We start from the raw sequence: 20,735 nt of genomic DNA, 5'->3' as shown, positions 1-20,735 counted from the left end.
ATTTCCTTGTTGCCCATTACTGTTTTATTTAAAATTTTTTATTCTTTAAATTTCAAATGTGTACACTGTTTCCTAGAAAACAGACTGACTGTCTTCAGGGTTGGAAAGTCGTAGCAGCAGATGTGTCTAATTTGTTTCTCTGGTCAGGAGGCTGACCTGTGATATTGAGCATCATTCTGGGTTTGTGATTAAATCTACAATGTGTCAATGCACTTATGAATGACCACTCAGTCACCTGGGCTGCAAGACTTCAGTTGGTTCATACGAATGCCAGTGGCATTGCTTCCTCCTGCTCTTGGTTAAGGAAACAAATGTGTCTTAGTCCTGGGGTCCCAGGGGCTGGACTGCTTTCCTGGATTCTGCTTGTCGTGAAGCAAAGTTAAAAAGTAATTCAGTAACTTAACTATGTCTCAGTTGTGACCCAGATACCATTTCAAATTTGAACATTCACTCTTTTTGCTGCTTGAAAGATTTTCTGCACTGGATTTCATGCTTAGCAATGCCTTTTTTTTTTCTTTTTTCCAAAATGGGCCATGTAAAACATGCCAGATTAAAAAATCAATCACCCAAACTCCTAAGAACTTAATTTTCCTCATTCTCTTGGAACCCAGCAATGAAACGAGAAAGCTGAGGTATGCAAATACCTCAACATCTTCTCTTTCAAAGTATACTAGGATGCTCTTGGGGCTTTCTTGATTATGTGGCCACTACAGATGAACCCTTGCACATTTCTGATGGAGGAGGACTGCAGCTACTTTACAAACCATTTTGCAAAGTCATAATCCATACCAAACTTGAAGATTAGTTCAGTGTCTTAAAACTTCATCATCATGGCATTTTCCACTAATTATATATTCACAATTCATGGGCTTTTTAAAGCATCAAAATAGGAATGTAAAAGTTACGTTAGATTAGTTAAGAACTTTCAGTAGTTTAAAATGGTATTTCCTATTACTCAGCAATATGATAAACACATTAAAATAAAATTTCCATTTATGGTGTTTTATCTATTCTAGTAAAGACCTGTTACTACAGTAACAGCAACAGCATCTGCAATATTAAGAATACAGGCCAGCAAACAATACTGAATTTACAATAATATTTTTTTTAGTTTCAAGACAGAGTATGCTCCAATATTTGTCTCTTCTTGTGCGTGTTGATAGGGCTAGTAAGCTTCTGCTCAGGTGAGGGATAATAGTGACTGCCACTGTCACTTTCATCTCTCTCTAAATCTCAAAATCCATCACTAGGTCAAGGAAATCCTCCTCTAATATCCATGTCATTCCCTGGGAATAATTCAGAGAACTGCACATGGGACTGGCTGGTTGAGAAATCGATCACTAAGGGATTTATGTATGAAATGTTGATCATATTTAGCTTTTCATGGTGGGTCTGCTTATGTAGTAAGGAAACGTTGCTGATTTAAAGGACTGAAATCGCTATTAGAAGCAGCAGATTACATTCCCAAGGTAAGCATGCACACTGATGAAACTGCTTATTGCAGAACTGCTAAGGACTCTTTTTACGTCTTAGAAAAGAGAGATTTTGTGGTAACACACTGCAGATTTTAATGTTAATGAAGATTTTTTGCTGCCTTTTTTAAAGAAAAAAAGTAGATCTTTATATGACGACAAATTCTGTTCCAGGATATCCTTACTCGAAGCATTTTCTCTCCAAAAATAATGACTAGAGAAGTGAATATGGTGGCCCAGTAAGAAAGTAGAGAAATAGGTAAAATAAAAGAGCAAAAGAGATAGAAGCTGATCTTCCATTCACTACAATTCTGTAAAAGAATAATACTGCCTTCATTTTCTTGCAGCCCTAAAGATTTTGATGTATAGTAATTAATGTAATTAGTTTTTAGGTCATAATGTTTGAAAACTCAGTTGTTTATAATAGTAGTCGCATTTAAAAATCCCAGATAGTAAAAGCAAACTGTTTGTGATGATACAGTAACAACAATATGGTAAAAATCTAGAATACCTCTAAAGCATTTATCTGTATTACCTTTCAAACTTACTACCTAAATACGATAATGTGAAAATGAGCATTGGACTATTAAAATAACAGCAGTGTAACAATTTGTGACAACGTATCAGTTTAAGAAAAGTATGTATGACTACAGAATAGGAAACATGGTAGTGATACAATTTTGTAAAAACCATCTGAAATATTGTTTGAAAAACCTCTATAATACAATTAAAAAATGCATTAAGGTGAGTTCTGGACACACTGAGTTTAATGGAACATTTTCTACTATTCTCAATATCAGGGTTTTGTCACACAAATGCTGTATCGAGGTAACTACAGTCCCCAAACCAGGAGCAATTGATCTGTCTGTTCAACTTGCACTGGGCACATGCTGCATTAGTATTTCTGTGTCTTAGACTCAAGAATTTCAAAATTCCCCACAATTTGCTTTGAGACTAATGGAATTTGAAGATATTCTTGCACTATACATCCTGACTAAATGACAAAGGAAACAACCTGGTGTAGCAGTCACCTGAGCCCAACATTCAGATTTAGTATTTTGAGGCTACAGGGTAGTAAATACTTCCAGTTTCCACGTGCAGATGATTTTGAGGCATACTTAATGCCCACTTAATGCTTCCAGTGCCTCAGTAAAATGGAATCTTCAGTCCTGTCCCAAACGGCAACTCCTCTTTCCCAGCAAGTCCTACACACCGCTGCCAGAGCTCCTTTGGCAGAACACAGAGCACGCCACAATAGATACTAATGGAGCCAGGGGAATCTGTTTATTTGCAAAAATACACAGAAAATCCTCTTTACCTGAAGAACAGGGGAATGAACAGGATACAGATTTTTGCCCAAAATCCAGGCTAACTACTCTGGATGGGTGCAGATTTTTCTACATGTCCTATTTCACCACACTTATCATCATCTTTAACCTCTAGTATATCTGCAAATCAGTATGTCTCGATAGCACAAAGTTAAAGATGGGGTTTTTTTTGCTCTTGAAACTAAAGAAGACTCAAAGAGCAAAAATAAACAGGAAAAATGAGTTCCTATGTAGAAATGCTGGTACTGGGAGTCCTAATGTGAACTGACTGATTTAGAGCCCACTCTGTTGGAGGAATGATTTCTCTTGAGATGAATACATTTGCATTTGTCTGGTGTCAAGTGATTCGAAGTGGTTGGACACAGCTTTATTTTGCACCATTATTTGTGTGCTGTGTGGACTCCAGTGTGGCTTTGTGGAGGATATAGGTTAAATCAGGATGGAATTTCGTGTGCCAGCATTAGCAGAGCTTTCAGAGCACCTGCAAGCAGACATAAAGCTGCTTAATTTAACCTGGCGTACTTTCAATCTCCACACTTTCAAACACAATTTATCCTTGGAGTAAGTCAGTGGAAACCCTGTTACAGCTTTTAGGCTCCTGGTGAATCTAACCTAATGTTTACTATGTCTTAGAAACTTACAATCTTTTTATGTGACATCTTAGACCTGATCCTTGCTCTTAAGCATTTCAAGACTGACCAGCAATGTTGGACTACATTTAGGACTATTCGTGGAAGAACACACCTTAATATTCAATCTTCATCTTTCTGTTTTGTAGAATGTTGTATATTGCTGTATTATTTTTTGCACTGTGTGTCATTCATGTTTGATGACTGCTGGAAACATGGGTCTCCTCTCCTATTTCCTGTATAGGAATATTTTTAGTTTCATTGGCTAATAAGGAAAGTCAGGTAAATCTGGCAGTAACGTGGCAGCTGTATCATCCTGCTTCTCTTTTGCAGTGTGCTTGACTCCAGGACAGAAGTACTTTCTTTAAGATTGATTCATTCTATGGCATTTGACTTCATTTATCAGTGGTACAGCCGCTCATTTGTCAGTTTGTGGCTTACAGACATTTCTATACTCTGATTTCACACGCACAGGGATATTGTTACTGCAGTGGATAGCATCTGGTTTATAGTCCTATCTAAATGGCCCTGCTAAGAGCAGATCACACTTGTAGACACAATTCATGCCCAATGAGTTGCCAGTCTCATTGATGCCAAGATATAACTGACAAAATTGTAAGAATAGTGGCAAAAAGGGAGAGCAGAAGTTAATTACGCCAGCGCTGGAAAGCTTGTGCACTAGAATGCGCTATATTAGTTACGTACTCTACAATGTTTTCAGTTTCTTAATAATGAGATGGACAAAACAGACATGAACAGCCACTAACATTTCTATTTAGGTGTTTATATACTACCTGCTATATGAGTAAGGAGAGTCTACTACATCAGTCTTAACTTCCTAGTTACTGAACCTACTCTTTGCTTTCAACAGAATATAACTCTCAGGTATCAGACATACTGAGATTTCTTTGGACACACAACCAGTGGATGCTTCCTAGTCTGGTTTTCAGGATGTCACCTGTGCATGAATCTGTTTATCCATCTTGATACAATAAGTTTTGAGCCTTTGGTTCAAAACCAAATGAAACAGTGGTAGAAGTTTCAAACACAACATCTAAATATTTTCAAAATATGTGATTAGGCTCAGGAGAAAGACCTAAATTAATGCTTCCTCTAAGAGAAAGATGTGTTGAACATTCTCTTTAGCAGCAGTTGCCTGGTCATTCAGCACACTGAGGCACCCACAGTGCCCTTTCTTGTCTGGTGGGAATGTCATGGGAGAGAGGAAACTGAAAATACTGTTGTTGGTTTGGGGGGAAGCAAGGATATAAAGGATTCATCTTTAGAAAAAAAAATTGCTTCTTACTTCTGCTAGTTGTGAAATGACTTGATTCTTTTTTAAATCAGTCTTCTTCAATTACCCAAGGTAAGACAAACTTGACCATGAAGGTAGGAGTAATTGAGACCCATCACTCCCATACAATTGTTCCCAGTGTGGTAGTGCAAGACATCAGTGAGGACCCTGGACCGATGTACAAAGGGGAAAACAGGTATGCCAAATTTACCATTTTGTGTCTGTTTGGCTTTTTTTCTTCAATAATTTGTTTAGGATTAACTAAGCACAGATACTTGCCATCATCTAATTTTCTTCACCCTCTATTAATAAATTAAGTTTTTAAGATTGTGAAATCTTGCTTACTGTAAGTATTTACGAGATTAAAATCTGTGCTCTTTCAATTTTCTTAGATAACTTAGGCCATGATTAAAATGGTGAGAAACAGTCCATGACAATTTAGATTAAATGTTTTTTTATATTTCAGCAGATATCATATAACTGTGTTGTTTTGCTGTTCCCCAGGCAACAGTATCTACCCAGTGCACTTGCATGCTACAATATTAACAACAATAGTAATAAAGACGAGTAAGTATCTTTGCCATTTCATTAAATGAGAGTACTGCAATACTGGTTGTTTAAGCAGCAATGAAGAAGAATTATATATATGTAATAATTTCTTTATAAACAGTTACGTCATTCAAGGAATCCCAAAAGAGACATCACATACATGTTAACTTCATGCACATCAATTATGATAGTCATTCTCAATACTAAAGTTATTGGTATTATATCTATTAATTTAAAATAAAGGTAGTTCTATGTGAATACAATAAGCAAAACAGTTTTTGAAGGCCAAACACCTAAGTATAATGTTATCCTTACTGAATTCAGATTATTCTAATAAATAAATGTGGAAGCAAGGCCTACGTGCATCCCATGAGCCTATCATATTTTTCTTTTCCTTAGAGAGGAGAAGAAAAAGAAAAAAGAAAAGAAGAGGTAAGACAAAGAGTAATAATACTACTATTTCTAAGACATTTAATTTCTTTCCAAATATGTTTTAATTTAGTCTGTAACAACTGAAAATGTAACTCTATTTCTTAGCAAGTCAGAAAAAAAAAAGGATGGAGAAACACAAAAGAACAAGGAAAAAAAGGAGAAAAACAAAAATAAAGATAAGTCCAAGAAGAAAGAAAATAAAGAAGAGTAAGTATTTTTCATTTAGGTCTTGCTATGTTAGTCTAATAGAATTGCTTTTGATGTAAAACTGAATCCATTCATGGACATCCTGTAAACAAGATGCTTATACTCTACTGAATGAGTGTACAGACTGCTGTTGTTTTGATTTAACTTCATATGTGGACAACAGAAATATGCATGCATGGAATTGATCTGAAAAAATTAATCAAGAAAAATCTCCTTTGGATTCTGATTATCCAATATTTTTTGGATAACACCCTGCAGCAAAAGATGTGCCAGTGTAAAGCAACCTCTTCTGCACATAAGGGCACCTACAAGCAAGTAAACTCTTTCATAATCTAAAAGTTCTTGCTTTACCTTTTGCTTGGTAAATTCATAATTTTCTGGCCAAGGAAGAGAAACTTAAAATAGTGTAGTAGGAACTTGTGTTGTACGATTTCACGTTCTTTGGTTTCTTTATGTAAACTATGCCAATGTTTCATCTTTCTCAGAGCTAGCCTTCTCCCAGTGAGAAAGACATGATTTAATTCACTTATTTAAACATTAGTAGCCACATGATCATTTTATTTTTTGAAAGATGATCAAATCCATTATCAGACAAGACGGTTAATTGGGTAGGAAACAAATTAATTTAAAAAGGTTGAAATTACATGTGCCACTATAAACTGAAGTGGGACTGCCAAGCTGATTTTTCTCAGCAAAATTTAGATTCTAGAATTTGCGTCCCAAGTCACACCTACCAAGCGGCTTCATGTTCTCCATGCATTCAAGCAAGGAAGCTTAACTTTAATAAAGACCACTTATTTTACAATAACAATTTCTGGAATGCTTCATTCCTTAAAAATTGTTATGTGTATTTTAAGTCTCTCATTAAATCTCCTTTTTTTCCCTGCCTATCACTTAGGAAGAAGAAAGATATTTTCATTATTGATCCAGCAGGAAATACGTATTACAACTGGTTGTTTTGCATCACAATGCCTGTCATGTACAACTGGACCATGATTATTGCTAGGTGATGTACTCTTTTAATGACTATATAAAACTTCTGGCAAATCGTAATATCCCTAAGTAGATAAAAAAATTATTTTATTCATCACTGATTTCATGCAAGTATTTAATTTTCATTTCATGGTAATTTACATTTGTCTTTTCCTATTCAGAGCCTGTTTTGATGAGCTTCAGCATGACTACTTAGCGGTATGGTTTATTATTGATTACATTTCTGATGCCATTTATGTTGCTGACATGTTTGTACGGACAAGAACAGGTAAGTATACTCAATGATTAATTATTCCTTTTCATGTATTTGTGTCAGGTGGTTTAAAATATTCAGAATACTACTACTCTTATTATCTGGGTACCCTTGATGAGGTGCAATAGTGAAAAAGACATTGAGATAGATCTCTGAAAGACTGTAGTCTGTGAGCTGTAAAAATAGGAGAAACTCTGATGTATTACTCAAAGAATACATAAAGCCTGAGGTAAGCTAGGCATGAGGTAAGCTAGATACAAGCTGTTCTGCCTGCAGCTGACTCAACAAGACAAAATAAACATGCAATGCAGCCAAGTGAGGACCAAGGGTTCTGAAAAATTAGCACCTAAATCTGGATTTTGTATTTAAGGAGATTCAAGTATTTGCTTGATTTTCAAGACCATTGAGCAAGAATGACATCCAATTAACTTCAGCTGCAGCTGTTTCTTTTAAAATCTTATCCTACATCCAGAGCTATTGAGTAGATGATACACTCAATATGGAACTGAAATTCCCAAGTTCAAATACTTTCCCTCATTAACCACCCTTCCTATAGCCTGTGGAGTTTTGGGGGGGGTTCAGGGTTTTTTTCAGATGTTCACCATAGTGGAAAAGCGGAGGGAAAGAATCAGAGCTAGTAATGTTTGATTTTCAAAGCTGTATAGTTTAGCTCAAGCTGAACCATATAGCACTAAGTTGAATATTTGGAAACAAGAAATTGCATATTAAAAAGTAAGAGAAGTTATGTATCATCTGGAATTTGCACCCAAAATATTTTTCCAAGTAGATTTGGATTGATATTAAACACCACACAGTTGAAGTCGTAACATTTTTTTATTATTTACAATTTGATTTTAGGTTACCTGGAGCAAGGTCTTCTCGTGAAAGAAGAAGAAAAGCTTCAAGAGAAATATAAGACATCTTTTCAATTCAAATTAGATTTTCTGTCAATCATACCAACTGATCTCTTATACTTTAAGTTAGGACTGAATTACCCAGAATTAAGAATAAACAGACTACTCAGAGTAGCTCGGATGTTTGAATTCTTCCAGCGCACAGAAACAAGGACAAACTACCCAAATATCTTCAGGATCTCTAACCTTGTCATGTACATTGTGATTATTATTCACTGGAACGCCTGTGTGTACTACTCGATCTCGAAAGCCATTGGATTTGGGGCTGACACATGGGTCTATCCCAACACCTCCGATCCTGAATTTGCCCGTCTGACTAGAAAGTATGTCTACAGTCTCTACTGGTCAACACTGACCCTGACTACTATCGGTGAAACACCCCCTCCTGTAAGAGATTCTGAGTATTTCTTCGTGGTCATTGACTTCTTGGTTGGAGTATTGATTTTTGCTACCATTGTTGGTAATGTGGGCTCTATGATCTCCAACATGAATGCTGCCAGGGCCGAGTTTCAAGCAAGGATTGATGCTATCAAGCAGTATATGCACTTTCGGAATGTGAGTAAAGACATGGAAAAAAGAGTTATAAAGTGGTTTGACTACCTGTGGACAAACAAAAAGGCTGTGGATGAAAGGGAAGTCCTGAAGTATCTGCCAGATAAACTAAGAGCAGAGATTGCAATCAATGTTCACCTGGAAACGCTAAAAAAAGTTCGGATTTTTGCAGACTGTGAAGCTGGTTTGTTGGTTGAACTGGTTTTGAAACTCCAGCCGCAAGTATACAGTCCTGGAGATTATATTTGCAGAAAAGGAGACATTGGACGAGAGATGTACATTATCAAAGAAGGCAAGCTGGCAGTAGTCGCTGATGATGGAATTACCCAATTTGTGGTCCTAAGTGATGGCAGCTATTTTGGAGAAATCAGCATTCTTAATATCAAAGGTAGCAAAGCTGGCAATCGAAGAACAGCCAATATTAGAAGTATTGGATACTCAGACTTGTTTTGTCTATCTAAAGATGATCTCATGGAGGCTTTAACAGAGTATCCAGATGCAAAGGCTATGCTGGAAGAAAAAGGCAAGCAAATCCTAATGAAGGATGGGCTGCTGGACATTGAAGTTGCAAATTTAGGAAGTGATCCTAAAGATCTGGAAGAGAAGGTCACCTACATGGAAAGAGCAATGGACAGATTACAAACAAAGTTTGCCAGGTTGTTGGCTGAGTATGAAGCTGCACAACAGAAACTGAAAAAAAGACTTACACAAATCGAGAAAATATTGAAGCCAGTTATAGAGCAAGAATTTGCAGACTTAGAAGAAGCAGATCCATCCACAGATAAACCTGGAGTGTCAAAAGCGGAATAATACACTGGAGGTTGCCAATAAGACTTAAGGTCAAATCCTGCATGGGGCTGAATACATTCATTTCTAATCTTTGTAGGACCTGACTATTAATTATGAAAAATTATTTGTTGAGGTAATGTCACTAATTTCCTACAAGCAGCACATATTCAGCAGGTTTCAGGAAGAAAAAGAAGAATCGAGAATGAGGATGAAGATAACACCTTGCTCTCCCACAAACAGGTGGTATTATCTGCTAATGCGTTAGGTACTCTTTATGTAACACCGCTTTACAGCAAATGCATTCAATCCATGTACAGTCATATACTGGCAAATATTGAAAGTTTTGCTGACTATTTTAAAATAATTTCTTCGTGTCTACTTATGGAAAGAAGGAAAGGTTTGGTAACAATTATATTATTTGAAGTCAATATAGGCATGAACCATGATATTAAATTTGTGTATAAACAAACACATTTTAATATCTATTGATTAACATAAGATTAATTAAGTATGGGATATTATATAAAGAATTAGGTATATCTACAATGCAGATGCGAGTACTGAAGGCTGTAAGATTTGGAAAATATTATTACTTCATTGGGTCCACCTTGGCTGATTTCTTGGAATGTAAATGGGCAGTTTTAAATGGTCCTTTTTTTGGGATATTACATGCAAAGGCTGGAATAAAGAGGGGAGAAAATACAACTTTTTGCAAGCATTGGTATGACAAATATGGATGGCTCAAAATCTAGCTGTTCTTGCCACAATAATAACAAATATATAATATTGAAGATTGTTCTGCTCCATGTAATCATATGGCTGCTGAACATGGACTGTCAAGTTTTTAAGATCTGTGCTTAAAAATTTTTCTGTCCCTAATGTAACAGTTATGGATACTGGCAGAGTGCAAGGGGCAGACACGACAGAAAGAGGCCAAACTCTCCCTACAGCGTCTTCTGTAGCTGCTGTTGGAGAAAGAATACAACGACTAAATAGGTTATTTTTTTCATGGATAGGGTATTTCTTTCTTCTGTTCATAACTACTACTAAGATAGTAAAATCTACTGTTTCATATGTCAGATATGTTTTCAACTGCTTTAAGAAGCATTACCTCCTTGGATTTTTTCCCTAATTTATGTCTTTTTCCATTGGCAAAAATTGTTTTTATTAGTAGTGGTCTCAGCTGGGTATTTTCAGTAGACTTTGATCATAGCCACTTAACATTGGAAAAGTTTGATGATAGGGAGTGAAGAAAGGGACTGCAAGGAGAGAATGGCTAATTCTGTATTTAGGGCAATTTGATTATCCTGGGCAATTGGACTGCCACTCTTAAAAAATACATATGTAAATGTTACTATCACTTGATAATATCTCTATACTTTAATTCTTCTCCTTAATATGATGGAGATATTATAAATTGGATCTTTTGTAAAGTGCATTCATTTCTGGTTGTTTTATTTTTTGTAATGTTGATAGGTTTCCAGAATGCCAGAGATCTATAAATAACTTGTGATTTCACTGCAAGGATTAAATGTTAGGAAGTAATTAATGCATAGGATATATATGGAACAACAAGGATAAATATAAATATGAAACGGCTGTTCATTCACTGTTGATCCTCTGCTTTGAATGACAAATGGCATAATGTGCTGGTGAGGGGAAAGAATATGGCATCATTTCATTAAAGACTCTATCCGTGCACACAAGAACAAGTGTTATTCTGGCATTTAACTATATTGTGAATGTTGGACTTGGCAATCAGCATTCTTCCATTTCAGGTCTTGAATATAATTTGCAATCTGTATGGCAGCAGCATCCTATAGGGCTGTGTCGTATTTCACTAGGCACTTAGGAAGCACATTTCTCCTTTGTTGAAGAGTTTAAGACTTTGTATTAGAGAAATGTGTGATACGATAATGAGTTTCAGTTAATAAAGGCAGAGACCTACTGTTCACATTTTTTTTATTGAACCTTCAGTCTACGTCATAAGTTGTAGTCGCTAGCTACCTCTTTCTTGAAAATGAAAATTCTGTGATTTAAAACACTTCAAAATAAAACAGAAAACAAGAATTGACTTCCAGTAGTTTACTTACTATCTTCAGACACTTTATTATTGGAAATCATGTATTATTTAACTTTTATAAGCACGTATTTGCTGAAAAAAGCCCGCTAAATGCAGAATTTCCTCCTGGCACGGGACAGAACATAAGTGCTGTAAGGAGATGTCAATAAAATCAGAACTATTTCAAGTCGCACTTCTTTGTCAGAACTTTTCAGGAGGCACACAGGTTCCTCAATATGTATTTCTGTGCAGTAAAACCTTCTGGATATACTTCAGTAAAGTTTCTAAACACGCTTCGTGGCCGATTTTTAACTCTCATACTCTGAAAAGGAGCTGTGAAGAAAACGCACGCAAGAGCCACACGCTGCAGAAACGGCTGCCAGAAATTTATTCTGGAGAAAAGGAGGCTGAGGGGAGACCTCATCGCTCTCTACAACTACCTGAAAGGAGGTTGTAGTGAGGTGGGTGTCGGTCTCTTTTCCCAAGTAACAAGCGATAGGAGAAGAGGAAATGGCCTCAAGTTGCACCAGGAGAGGTTTAGGTTGGATAGTAGGAAAAATTTCTTCACCGAAAGGGTTGTCAAGCACTGGAACAGGCTGCCCAGGGAAGTGGTGGAGTCACCACCCCTGGAGGTATTTAAAAGATGTGTAGATGTGGCACTTAGGGACGTGGTTTAGTGGTGGACTTGGTAGTGTTAGGTTAACAGTTGGACTCGATGATCTTAACGATCTTTTCCAACCTAAATGGTTCTGTGACTCCGTGAAAGACAGCTGAAGCCATTGCTTCTGCAGCCCGAGCAGCAGGCAAAAAGAAATTCAAGCATTAAGTAATAAAAAGACGCCAGCCTGGGTATTGGCAAACATTTTTGTGATTATCAAGCGCGGAACGGTCTTCCCGCGGCCACCGCGGACCCTCTCCACAGAGGACATCAAGCCCCGGCCGGGCGGCCGCGTGGCGCCCCGGTGCCTGCTGGGTGTTGGAGTCCCCCAGCCGCCACTTCCGCCCCGCCCACGCGGGGAGCGCTGGGAGCTGTAGTCGCGCTGCCGCGGGAGCTCACCGGTGTGCCTGCCTCCTCCACCGCCGCTTCCGGACGGAGGGGCCGGGCCGGGCCGGGCCGGGCCGGGCCGGGGGGGAGAGCTCGCCTCGGGGCGGCTTCAGCTGGAGGTGTGAGGAGGGGTCGGTCTCCCTCCGGCGTCCTTCGGTCGCTGGCGGGGGAGGAATGGAGGCGCCTTGGCGCCAGGGCGGCCGGGGCCGGGGCCGCGCCAGGCCCGGGGACGGGGTCGCCGCCCGCGCTGGGGTGGCTGCCCGGCCCCCGGCCCCGAAGGCCCGTGGCGGTGCCTGCGTTTCGGCCGCGGAGACCTGCGGCGAGAGGGCCAGCGGTGAGTGTCGTGTCCTCCCCCCGCTACCCCGGCCCGGCCGGGCGCTGGGGGCTCCCGGGCTGGAGGGCCGGCTGTGGCCCGGAGCCCAGCGGGGCCTTGGGGAGCCCCTGCAAATGCCCAGGTCGGGGCTTTCGCCGGCGTTCTGGGGAAGGGGGGCGGGCTCGTGGGGCCGGCGGGCCCCGGCTCCGCTCCCGTCGCGGCTCGGCTCGGCGGTAGCGAGCCGATGTTTCGCCATGTGCCGTCTCCTGCCGGCAGGTACCTTCTGGGGGGAAACGCGGAGGCCTCGGGCAGTGGCCGGGGGCTCGGGGGCTGTGTCCTGCCCAGGGTGCACAGTCGGTGCCCTTCGAGCAGAAGAGTAACTCTCAAGTAATGGATGAAGCAGCTGTTTTTCAGTACGGTTAGAAATAGTCAGGAGAGTGCTGCCCGCTAGGGACAAACATTAGGTACTCCGGTGAGTGTGCCACATTGCCCCGGTCTGGGAAGGTGCGGGCTTTCCAATGCACGGGGTTGCTGTGAGTGCAAGTTAATACTCATGAAGTACTTCGCAGGTATTTCGCCAAATACTGAGCTCTTTTAAGTGGCAGCATAGTTTCTTAAGGAAAGCCTTAAAACTAAACTTGACCAAACCCCAGGAAATATATTGTGTGCAATAGTCTGCTGTGGAAAACTAGGAGGTACTTTAAGACTTGTGATCTGTTGAAGACTTTTATATCTCCGTGGTATGTTATCTTAAAGGCACTTTGGTTTATTATGAACTCGATTAAGTTATATAATTTTTTTTGTCCATGTGAGAATCTTCCTCTATTTCACATGCAATAACTTTTTTTAAAAGCTTATGTTAAAACACCCTGTCACTTTTAATGTTGCCAGCTGTAGAAACAGCATGAACCCACTATTGCAATAAAGACTTGTTGGATGGAGGGAGTTTAATAAAAGTCGTAATTTAAAAAATACCAGATGCTGGGAGAGGTACCTGTAGGGTATCAGCAAATTATAACAATTATTCTTGTCAAGAATTGCCTGATTTTTGTTTTTTTTTTTCTTCCTCATGCTATGAATGTTGTGTTTGTGTGTGGGGTGTGCGTGTGTTTGGTTTTTTTAAATATTGTTTTAGTAAAGTTGCATTGTAGATGTATATATTCTAGTATTTTTGGTTGGATTTGTCACCAGTAATTGACAGATAATAATTTCTGCTCTGAATTTTATGGATAATGCGCAGATAAGAAGAAAATGCAATTTATATCTTCTTGTGTGGCATTGAAAATGTAGCGACATGCTGCCCTTAAAAACATAAAATCAGCAAGCTCTTTAAAGAAAAGGACAGTTGAAAGTAAGTAGAACTGCATGTGGTGTTACGATTAACTGTCATGGTATTAATCATCATTAATCTGTTCTCAATAGAATTATCTTCACAGAGGAAATTTGATGAAATTAAGAAGGCTAATCAGGCTGCAGCAAAAAAGCTAGTTGAAGACCAATTTAGCTCCTCGTCTGAAGATGATGATGAAAATGCTGAAGTAAAACAAGGAAAGATTTTGGCCAAAACATTTACCATTTACACCAGCCAAACTGGTAAATTTTTTTCATTTGTTGACTTTTATTTCAGTATGAAAGCATAAACAAGGTTGTAGTATTGTCTGTATATTATAGTTTTTCCATAATTGGAGGGAAAACACTTTCTTCTGATATCTTGTATTAAAAATATTTGTTCCCAGCAATGCATGCTGGTAGTACTTCTTGCCTTTTTATGCAGAATCAATGGTATAGTTTTGAAACTGTCTTAAGTACTTCTAATAATGTGGTTGTGTAATAATATATGACTGGCCTCTCTTCAGAGAAAAAAAAAAAACTTTTGCAGCAGTCTCAACATGTACAGAATAGATCAAACATTACTGATTGCTTTAAAAATCTTTATACATTAAAGATGGAGATGCAAGTGAACTGGAACGTACAAGACAGTACATGAATGAAGCTTTTCAGTCAGGGGCTATGACATGTCTGATCTGCATTGCTTCAGTTAAAAGGAACCAAGCTGTAAGTATTTTACAGTAGTCTTTCAGAATAAAGCAAATATAACTGTCTGAATAACTTGTGTTTAATTATATTACTAGGGTAATTCTTGGGATTGATAGTTTTAAAATGAGAGGGTACTAAATGCAACATTCGGCATCTTTGGATTTTTCAAACACCAGAGGAAATAAGTGCTTATATATACATAGCTTGTAATCAGAATATGTATTTTTTGACATAAGTTTGTTATTGTAATGTAAATAGTTATTTTTAAATTTTAGAGAGTAGCAGATGAAAAAAAGAAGTGCAGGAAGGCCAGTGCTTGCAGTGATGTATTCAATAAGCCTTGGAACTATGTTGTAGCAATCACCAAAGCAAGAAATACTAGGAAGTTAGGAAATATTGTTAGATTTATAGCAAGGGAGCTAAGATAAACTTTGCTACTACAAATGCTGATCAGGGGAAAGAGAAGGGTGGCATGTCTGAGAAGATTGTCTTATTTCATATAGGTATATTTTTCATGGGAGAGATTTCAGGACAAATCTTTTTCACTTTTATTGTCATGTATCAACTTCCCTTTGACATTGACAGGCACAACCCTGTTTCTGTTACAGTTACTTCAATCAAATACATTTGCAACTTAACTACTTATGCTGAATGTATATGGACTACAAGTATCCAATGAAACTGTAGTCATTAACATTTTTTTTAGACAGAAATGCAGTGTGTTTTGTATGAATTCTTAACATATTTCATCCATAGTTTTTCAAACCTTAACATAGATGTTTAGCTAGATTTTAAAGTTCTGTGTCTCTTGATAGAGTTAATCTCATCTCAGCAGAAGTGAGATGATTTGGCAACTTGGAAGTCGTCTTTTATAACTCAGTGGTTTGTTATCTTGAATCTGTAACATTTTGGTCAAGTGTATTTGTTTACTTAAGGTCTCCTGTTTAGCTTTAGTTTTGGGAAGTTAGTTACTGTACTTCTAGAAACTTGTGTCATTGACTTTGTCCTCTGTAAGTTAATGGGGAAATTCTCCTTGTTTTCACATTATAATTTTATAACAATGTCATAAGTTATTAAAAAATAAAGAAATTAAAACTTAAATTTTCTACTGCATTTCTCTTTCCAAATTGTTATAATCATTCTAAGCTGAAAATGTAAGACATCAATATGTGGAAAGTACCAAAGTCATAAAACTGCATTTCTGTTATTTAAATTGCTTTTCAGCAGTAGGCTGATATTCTAAGCAAAGGATTGTGATTTCATTCCAGAAATGGCAAAGAGAAGTACACTGGGAACAAGAACATAAAGGTTTAGGAGACAGGATACTGGCAAAATCAACTCTCTTAAACACGTTTGCTTTTAATTCTGTTCAGTTTTATACCTCTCTTACTCTTTGAACAAAAGACGCTATGTTGAAAGCCACACTTCTAATCAAATCTTTTTCTTACTAGCATTGTATGTAAATCCTGAAGTTTAAAAGGGAAAAAAATCTTTTTAGTACTTGTAGTACCAAGACGTCTAGAGACCTGGAGTATGTGACAGGGAGAGCTGTGCTTGTTTAGTCTGGCAGAGAGGAGGCTAAGGGATGATATGGTTGCAGCCTGTCTACTTGGAGTTGTGAAGGTGGCTAAAGCCAAAGTTGTCTTTGTGGTGACAGACGGTGTAATACGGGGCAATGGCACAAACTGGGGCTTGGAAGGTGCAGGTTGGATACTAGGAAGGTAGTATGACACTTGGAGCAGGTTGCCCAGCGTGGTTGTGGAGTCCCCATCCTTCAGAGTTTTCCAACTTTGCTAGACAAAGCTGTGACTGAACTGAGCTAAGTTGGCAGTAGTCCTACTTTGGGCACAAGGTTGTGCTACGTGACCTGCAAAGGTGTGTTTAAATGAACATTTCTACGATTATATGAGTATTTTGGGCTCCATAAGCCTTGGCAAAAAACTTACCACAGCAGCAGGAAAAAAGATTATAGGTATGAATCTGTAACAGCAAGACTGTCTGTATTAATCTAACAATAGGTATAATCTGTCTTTGGAAACCCATTTTTAAATGGAAAAATAGCAAACCTGTATTTCTTTAGATATTTCAGATTTTCATCAATGGACACAGAAAGAAACCTAATATAAAGCAATTGGCACTTATATCTGCTCTTTAGGTCTGGAGCTGTTGTGGATGCTTTTGTATATTTCACCTGGTGTGTATCCAAAAGTGGGCCAAGGACAGCCTTTTCCTTGTGTCTTCTCCTTTGACAGATGATGATTTTGGGAAGAAAGATTATCCCTGGCCATGGTGAGCTCTTCATGGTACATTTATAAAGATACTTTTATTGTGAAACATATGTGAACTGGAGTTACTTTAGAACGGACTGGTACTTGTAAATGTCATGTACACCAAAAAAAGAAGTTTAGAAGACTGACTTTTCTATTGCTTTTCTGAATTATTTTTAAGTTTTCATTAATATAATTCAGGAATATTTCACAGTGATATTAAAAACCTGCTGCATCAAATTTGTTTTAACCTGTGAGAAGGTAACTTATCTATCGTGTCTCAGCTTCTAATATTTATTTCTACATAGCTTTACATATTTATCTGTCACTTTTAAAATTGGCACCGTGAAATAAATAAATAGTTGTAAAATAGTAGGATTTAGGGATTTTTTTAATTACATTTTTTTTGTCTCTGTATAAGTCAAGCATTAAAGCCAATCTTGCAGTTTTACATGAGATTGTATAAAGAAGAAGGTAATACTGTGGCTGCATGAATAATGAAGCTTACTTTTTCAGTAGGTTTGTGTCTGAAAGTTCATTTGAGATTTTTCTGTGCATGTTTGTTCTATGCTTTATTTGCCCATGTACTTTTACGTGGGAACTTGTAGTAATATCTTTGAGACGCAATCCTCTGTCACATTCGGTTGAAAGTGCCTGGTGGATTCAAAAGCTCTATTAATGTGGGATCTCAGAGAGCAGGTTTGCTTAGGAAAGAAGGTATAAAATTGTTGGCTGGCAGCGTCTCAAGTTGATAATGCCTATTCTACTATAAACTAGTTTTGTGTTTAAGAACAATGTTTATAAAGAAAAAATTTCATGGCTAATGGTATTTTATTTAACACTTAAGCACATCATAAAACTGTGCGGTCACAATGGAGAAATGGTTTATGGCCTGTAATGTATTATTTAGGGGCAAATTGACATTTTATTTGATAAAAATGAGTACATAGATCTTTCAAAGCCTCTATTCTTCTCTGAGGAGGAGCTCCTTGTCTGTTGTCTTTTCCTAGTGTAGCCAGAAATGGGAGCTGCTTTGTTTCTCCTTCCTTGTGTTGCCTCTCTTGTCCATGGCTTGCACCTGAAAGCCTTTAGGGCCTGTGGCACTAACAAGCTCCAGACTGTTGTTGCCTGTCTACCTTTAGGAATAATGTATTTTTTAATATCTGCCACCATCAAGGATAACAAATAAAGGTGTGCATCTTATAATATCTAAGATGCTGAACTGATACAATCTAAAATCTTTCAGATAAAATTTTAATTATTATGCATCATTTTAATAGCATTGCTAAATCTTGTTTTACGTAGCTTATAAATTGCTACTGGTAAAAAAACTTGCTTTTAGTCTCTTTTTTTTTGATTCGTTCTGTTTAAGTAGGTTAACTCTTTGTTGCATACATTCCTTTGGTATTACTTGACATAAAAATTGTTCTGTATGCTTGCTACACTGAATTTTTTTGTATATATTCTTATGTAAAAAAAGATTGCAGTGATAGGACAATTGCTTAGACATTCTAATGAATGTATTGTAAAATCTGACATATAGCAACACCTTTATTGTATATTATAAATTTAATTATGTTGTTATTGGTTACAGTAGTTGTAAAAATGTTAATTGGTAGCCTGGTAACAATCTTGGGAAACTGAAAGGATAAAAACTGCTTTTTTTAAAAAAAAAAAAAATCTTTAAAAAGTTGCTTTTCTTTTCACTCCCTTTTTCCCTTATTGTAGTCCAAAATGTAGGTTTGAATACAAACGGTCTGAAACTCCCAGCAGGTATTACTGTTACTGTGGAAAAGTGGAGAATCCAACACTGGACCCATGGCTGGTACCTCACTCCTGTGGGCAGATATGTGAGAAGGAATTCAAACCTTCTTGTGGTCATAAATGTTTGCTGCTTTGTCATCCAGGTAAATCCATTGTGTCTCTTGGTTGTGTGACCTGTATTTATGTAGCTGTTACACAGTTTTACTTAAAATCTGTTAACTATATTTAAAATTCTGAGAATAAACCAGAAGTAATGAAGGCTACATTTGCTAAACAGCCATTAGCGAGGTATTCTTTTTCCTGTACTTAGGACCCTGTCCACCTTGCCCAAAGATGGTCACAACAACCTGTCACTGTAAGAAAGCTAAACCAGTGCCCCGAAGGTGCAGTGCCAAGGAATGGTCGTGTTGCCTGCCGTGTGGACGAACATTGCTGTGTGGACAACACACTTGTGAGAATTCCTGTCACGCAGGTAGACTGCCGCCTTAAACTTGAGGAGCGGTTGCTTTAATTGTTAAGATACACCATTCTTTTGCAATTCCCGCTCTCAACATCACTTCGCAATTACGTACAGGAGATTGTCAGCCTTGTCCCCGAGTCAGTAAACAACAGTGCATCTGTGGAAGACAGACAGCAGAAAGACTTTGTGCAAGTCCTCGGTGGCAGTGTGATCAGGTATGTTGAAGCTGTCCTCTTTAGCTTATTTCTCATCTTTATAAAATGTGATTATTCAGTGTATTAAGGATTGGAAAAACTCATTCAGTAAGAAAATAATTTTATTTTTTAGGTTTTGAAAGTGCAATCAAAAATGTAAGCAGTAGTGTTTGAGAATGGATCTACGTGGTGGTCCAGTTCATTTCTGACAGTAGTTAAAATGTCACTGTTCTGGAATTGTGCTAGGGTTAAGCTAGCAGTGAATTTGACCTTGTATATTCTGTTTTCTTGTACTCGAGATTGAAATTTCAGCTGCTGTCTTCAAAAACAAGCATGAAACCACAGCTTAGTAGATAAGATTTTCATACTTATTTACTTCTAGTGACTGTAACAGAAGGAAAGCTTTGTGATTCATTCTTTGAAGTGTATTTGCAGCTCATTCTTAGGACCAAGGCTATGGATTGACAGACTGTAAAAAATAAGAATAATTAAAAAATTAAGTGGCAGGGGGAGGTTGCACCAGGAGGTACTTGGTCATTACGATCCCAGTAAGAAAGGCACTCAGCCTCTGTAAAATATCAATTAAAATGCAATTTATTTCAGCTAACATTATAGAGAAAGGGAGTATAATATCAATAATAGTATGGCCCTTTAGATGCTGGGAACCCCAAGCTGTGCAGCATTGAATGGGCCTCTGATCCATGTGCAGCATGCAGTGCCGACCCCATCTGTAGAAAGGGTTACCCCATTTTGGTCATTGAAGCTATTGTAGGATTTTGTTACAAGAAGGCAACTCTGTTCATCCTTTCTACTGTCAAACAGAAAGGATGTTCAGATGAGAACTTCTTGCTGCACTTTTAGATAAAGGCAAGGACGTGCAGGTGGCATAATCACTGCTACCAAGTGGGAGCTGCTTTCAATCTCCTCTGCTACAACAAGTTTATCTTGTGACCAAGGGATATGTGCAGCACAACACAGGCCTGAAGACCAAGCTGTACGTGCAGCACAGCACAGGCCTGGGACTACTCAGGTTAACTGTTATGTGAACCACTAACTCCTCAGTATACAGTGGTCTTCCTGTCAGGATCGCTGCAGGGGTGATCAGTTTTATTTGGTGAACTCAGCGAATATAAGATTTGTTAACAATATTCAGAAAAAAGTTAAATTCCATCCAGATGTCT

At 38.0% G+C, this 20,735-nt stretch overlaps 2 protein-coding genes across 3 annotated transcripts in view; both read left to right on the top strand.

Annotated features, from left to right (window-relative positions):
• The first annotated feature begins 4,812 nt into the window (after positions 1-4,812).
• Positions 4,813-9,433, top strand: CNGA1 (cyclic nucleotide gated channel subunit alpha 1). The gene is given in 7 exon segments (XM_050896450.1): positions 4,813-4,940; positions 5,228-5,294; positions 5,679-5,704; positions 5,810-5,911; positions 6,810-6,917; positions 7,066-7,172; positions 8,016-9,433. Coding segments are annotated over 7 exon segments (1,956 nt in total).
• A 3,260-nt stretch (positions 9,434-12,693) lies between these two features.
• The window catches only part of NFXL1 (nuclear transcription factor, X-box binding like 1), a 48,776-nt gene continuing 40,734 nt past the window's right edge, over positions 12,694-20,735 (top strand). Inside the window, exons 1-7 of one of the 2 annotated variants that reach the window (XM_050896206.1) lie at positions 12,694-12,853; positions 14,255-14,425; positions 14,778-14,887; positions 17,025-17,158; positions 18,865-19,043; positions 19,211-19,372; positions 19,475-19,575. In XM_050896206.1, coding sequence (XP_050752163.1) covers positions 12,694-12,853; positions 14,255-14,425; positions 14,778-14,887; positions 17,025-17,158; positions 18,865-19,043; positions 19,211-19,372; positions 19,475-19,575 — 1,017 coding nt within the window. Of the gene's footprint in view, positions 12,863-14,254; positions 14,426-14,777; positions 14,888-17,024; positions 17,159-18,864; positions 19,044-19,210; positions 19,373-19,474; positions 19,576-20,735 lie in introns of both variants that reach the window. The other variant, XM_050896207.1, reaches the window with a different exon arrangement.

This window comes from Gymnogyps californianus, chromosome 4, assembly GCF_018139145.2.
Source record: "Gymnogyps californianus isolate 813 chromosome 4, ASM1813914v2, whole genome shotgun sequence".
Lineage (NCBI taxonomy): Eukaryota > Metazoa > Chordata > Aves > Accipitriformes > Cathartidae > Gymnogyps > Gymnogyps californianus.
Note: the sequence above shows the minus strand (reverse complement) of the source record. Positions and strands in the feature narration are given on the sequence as shown.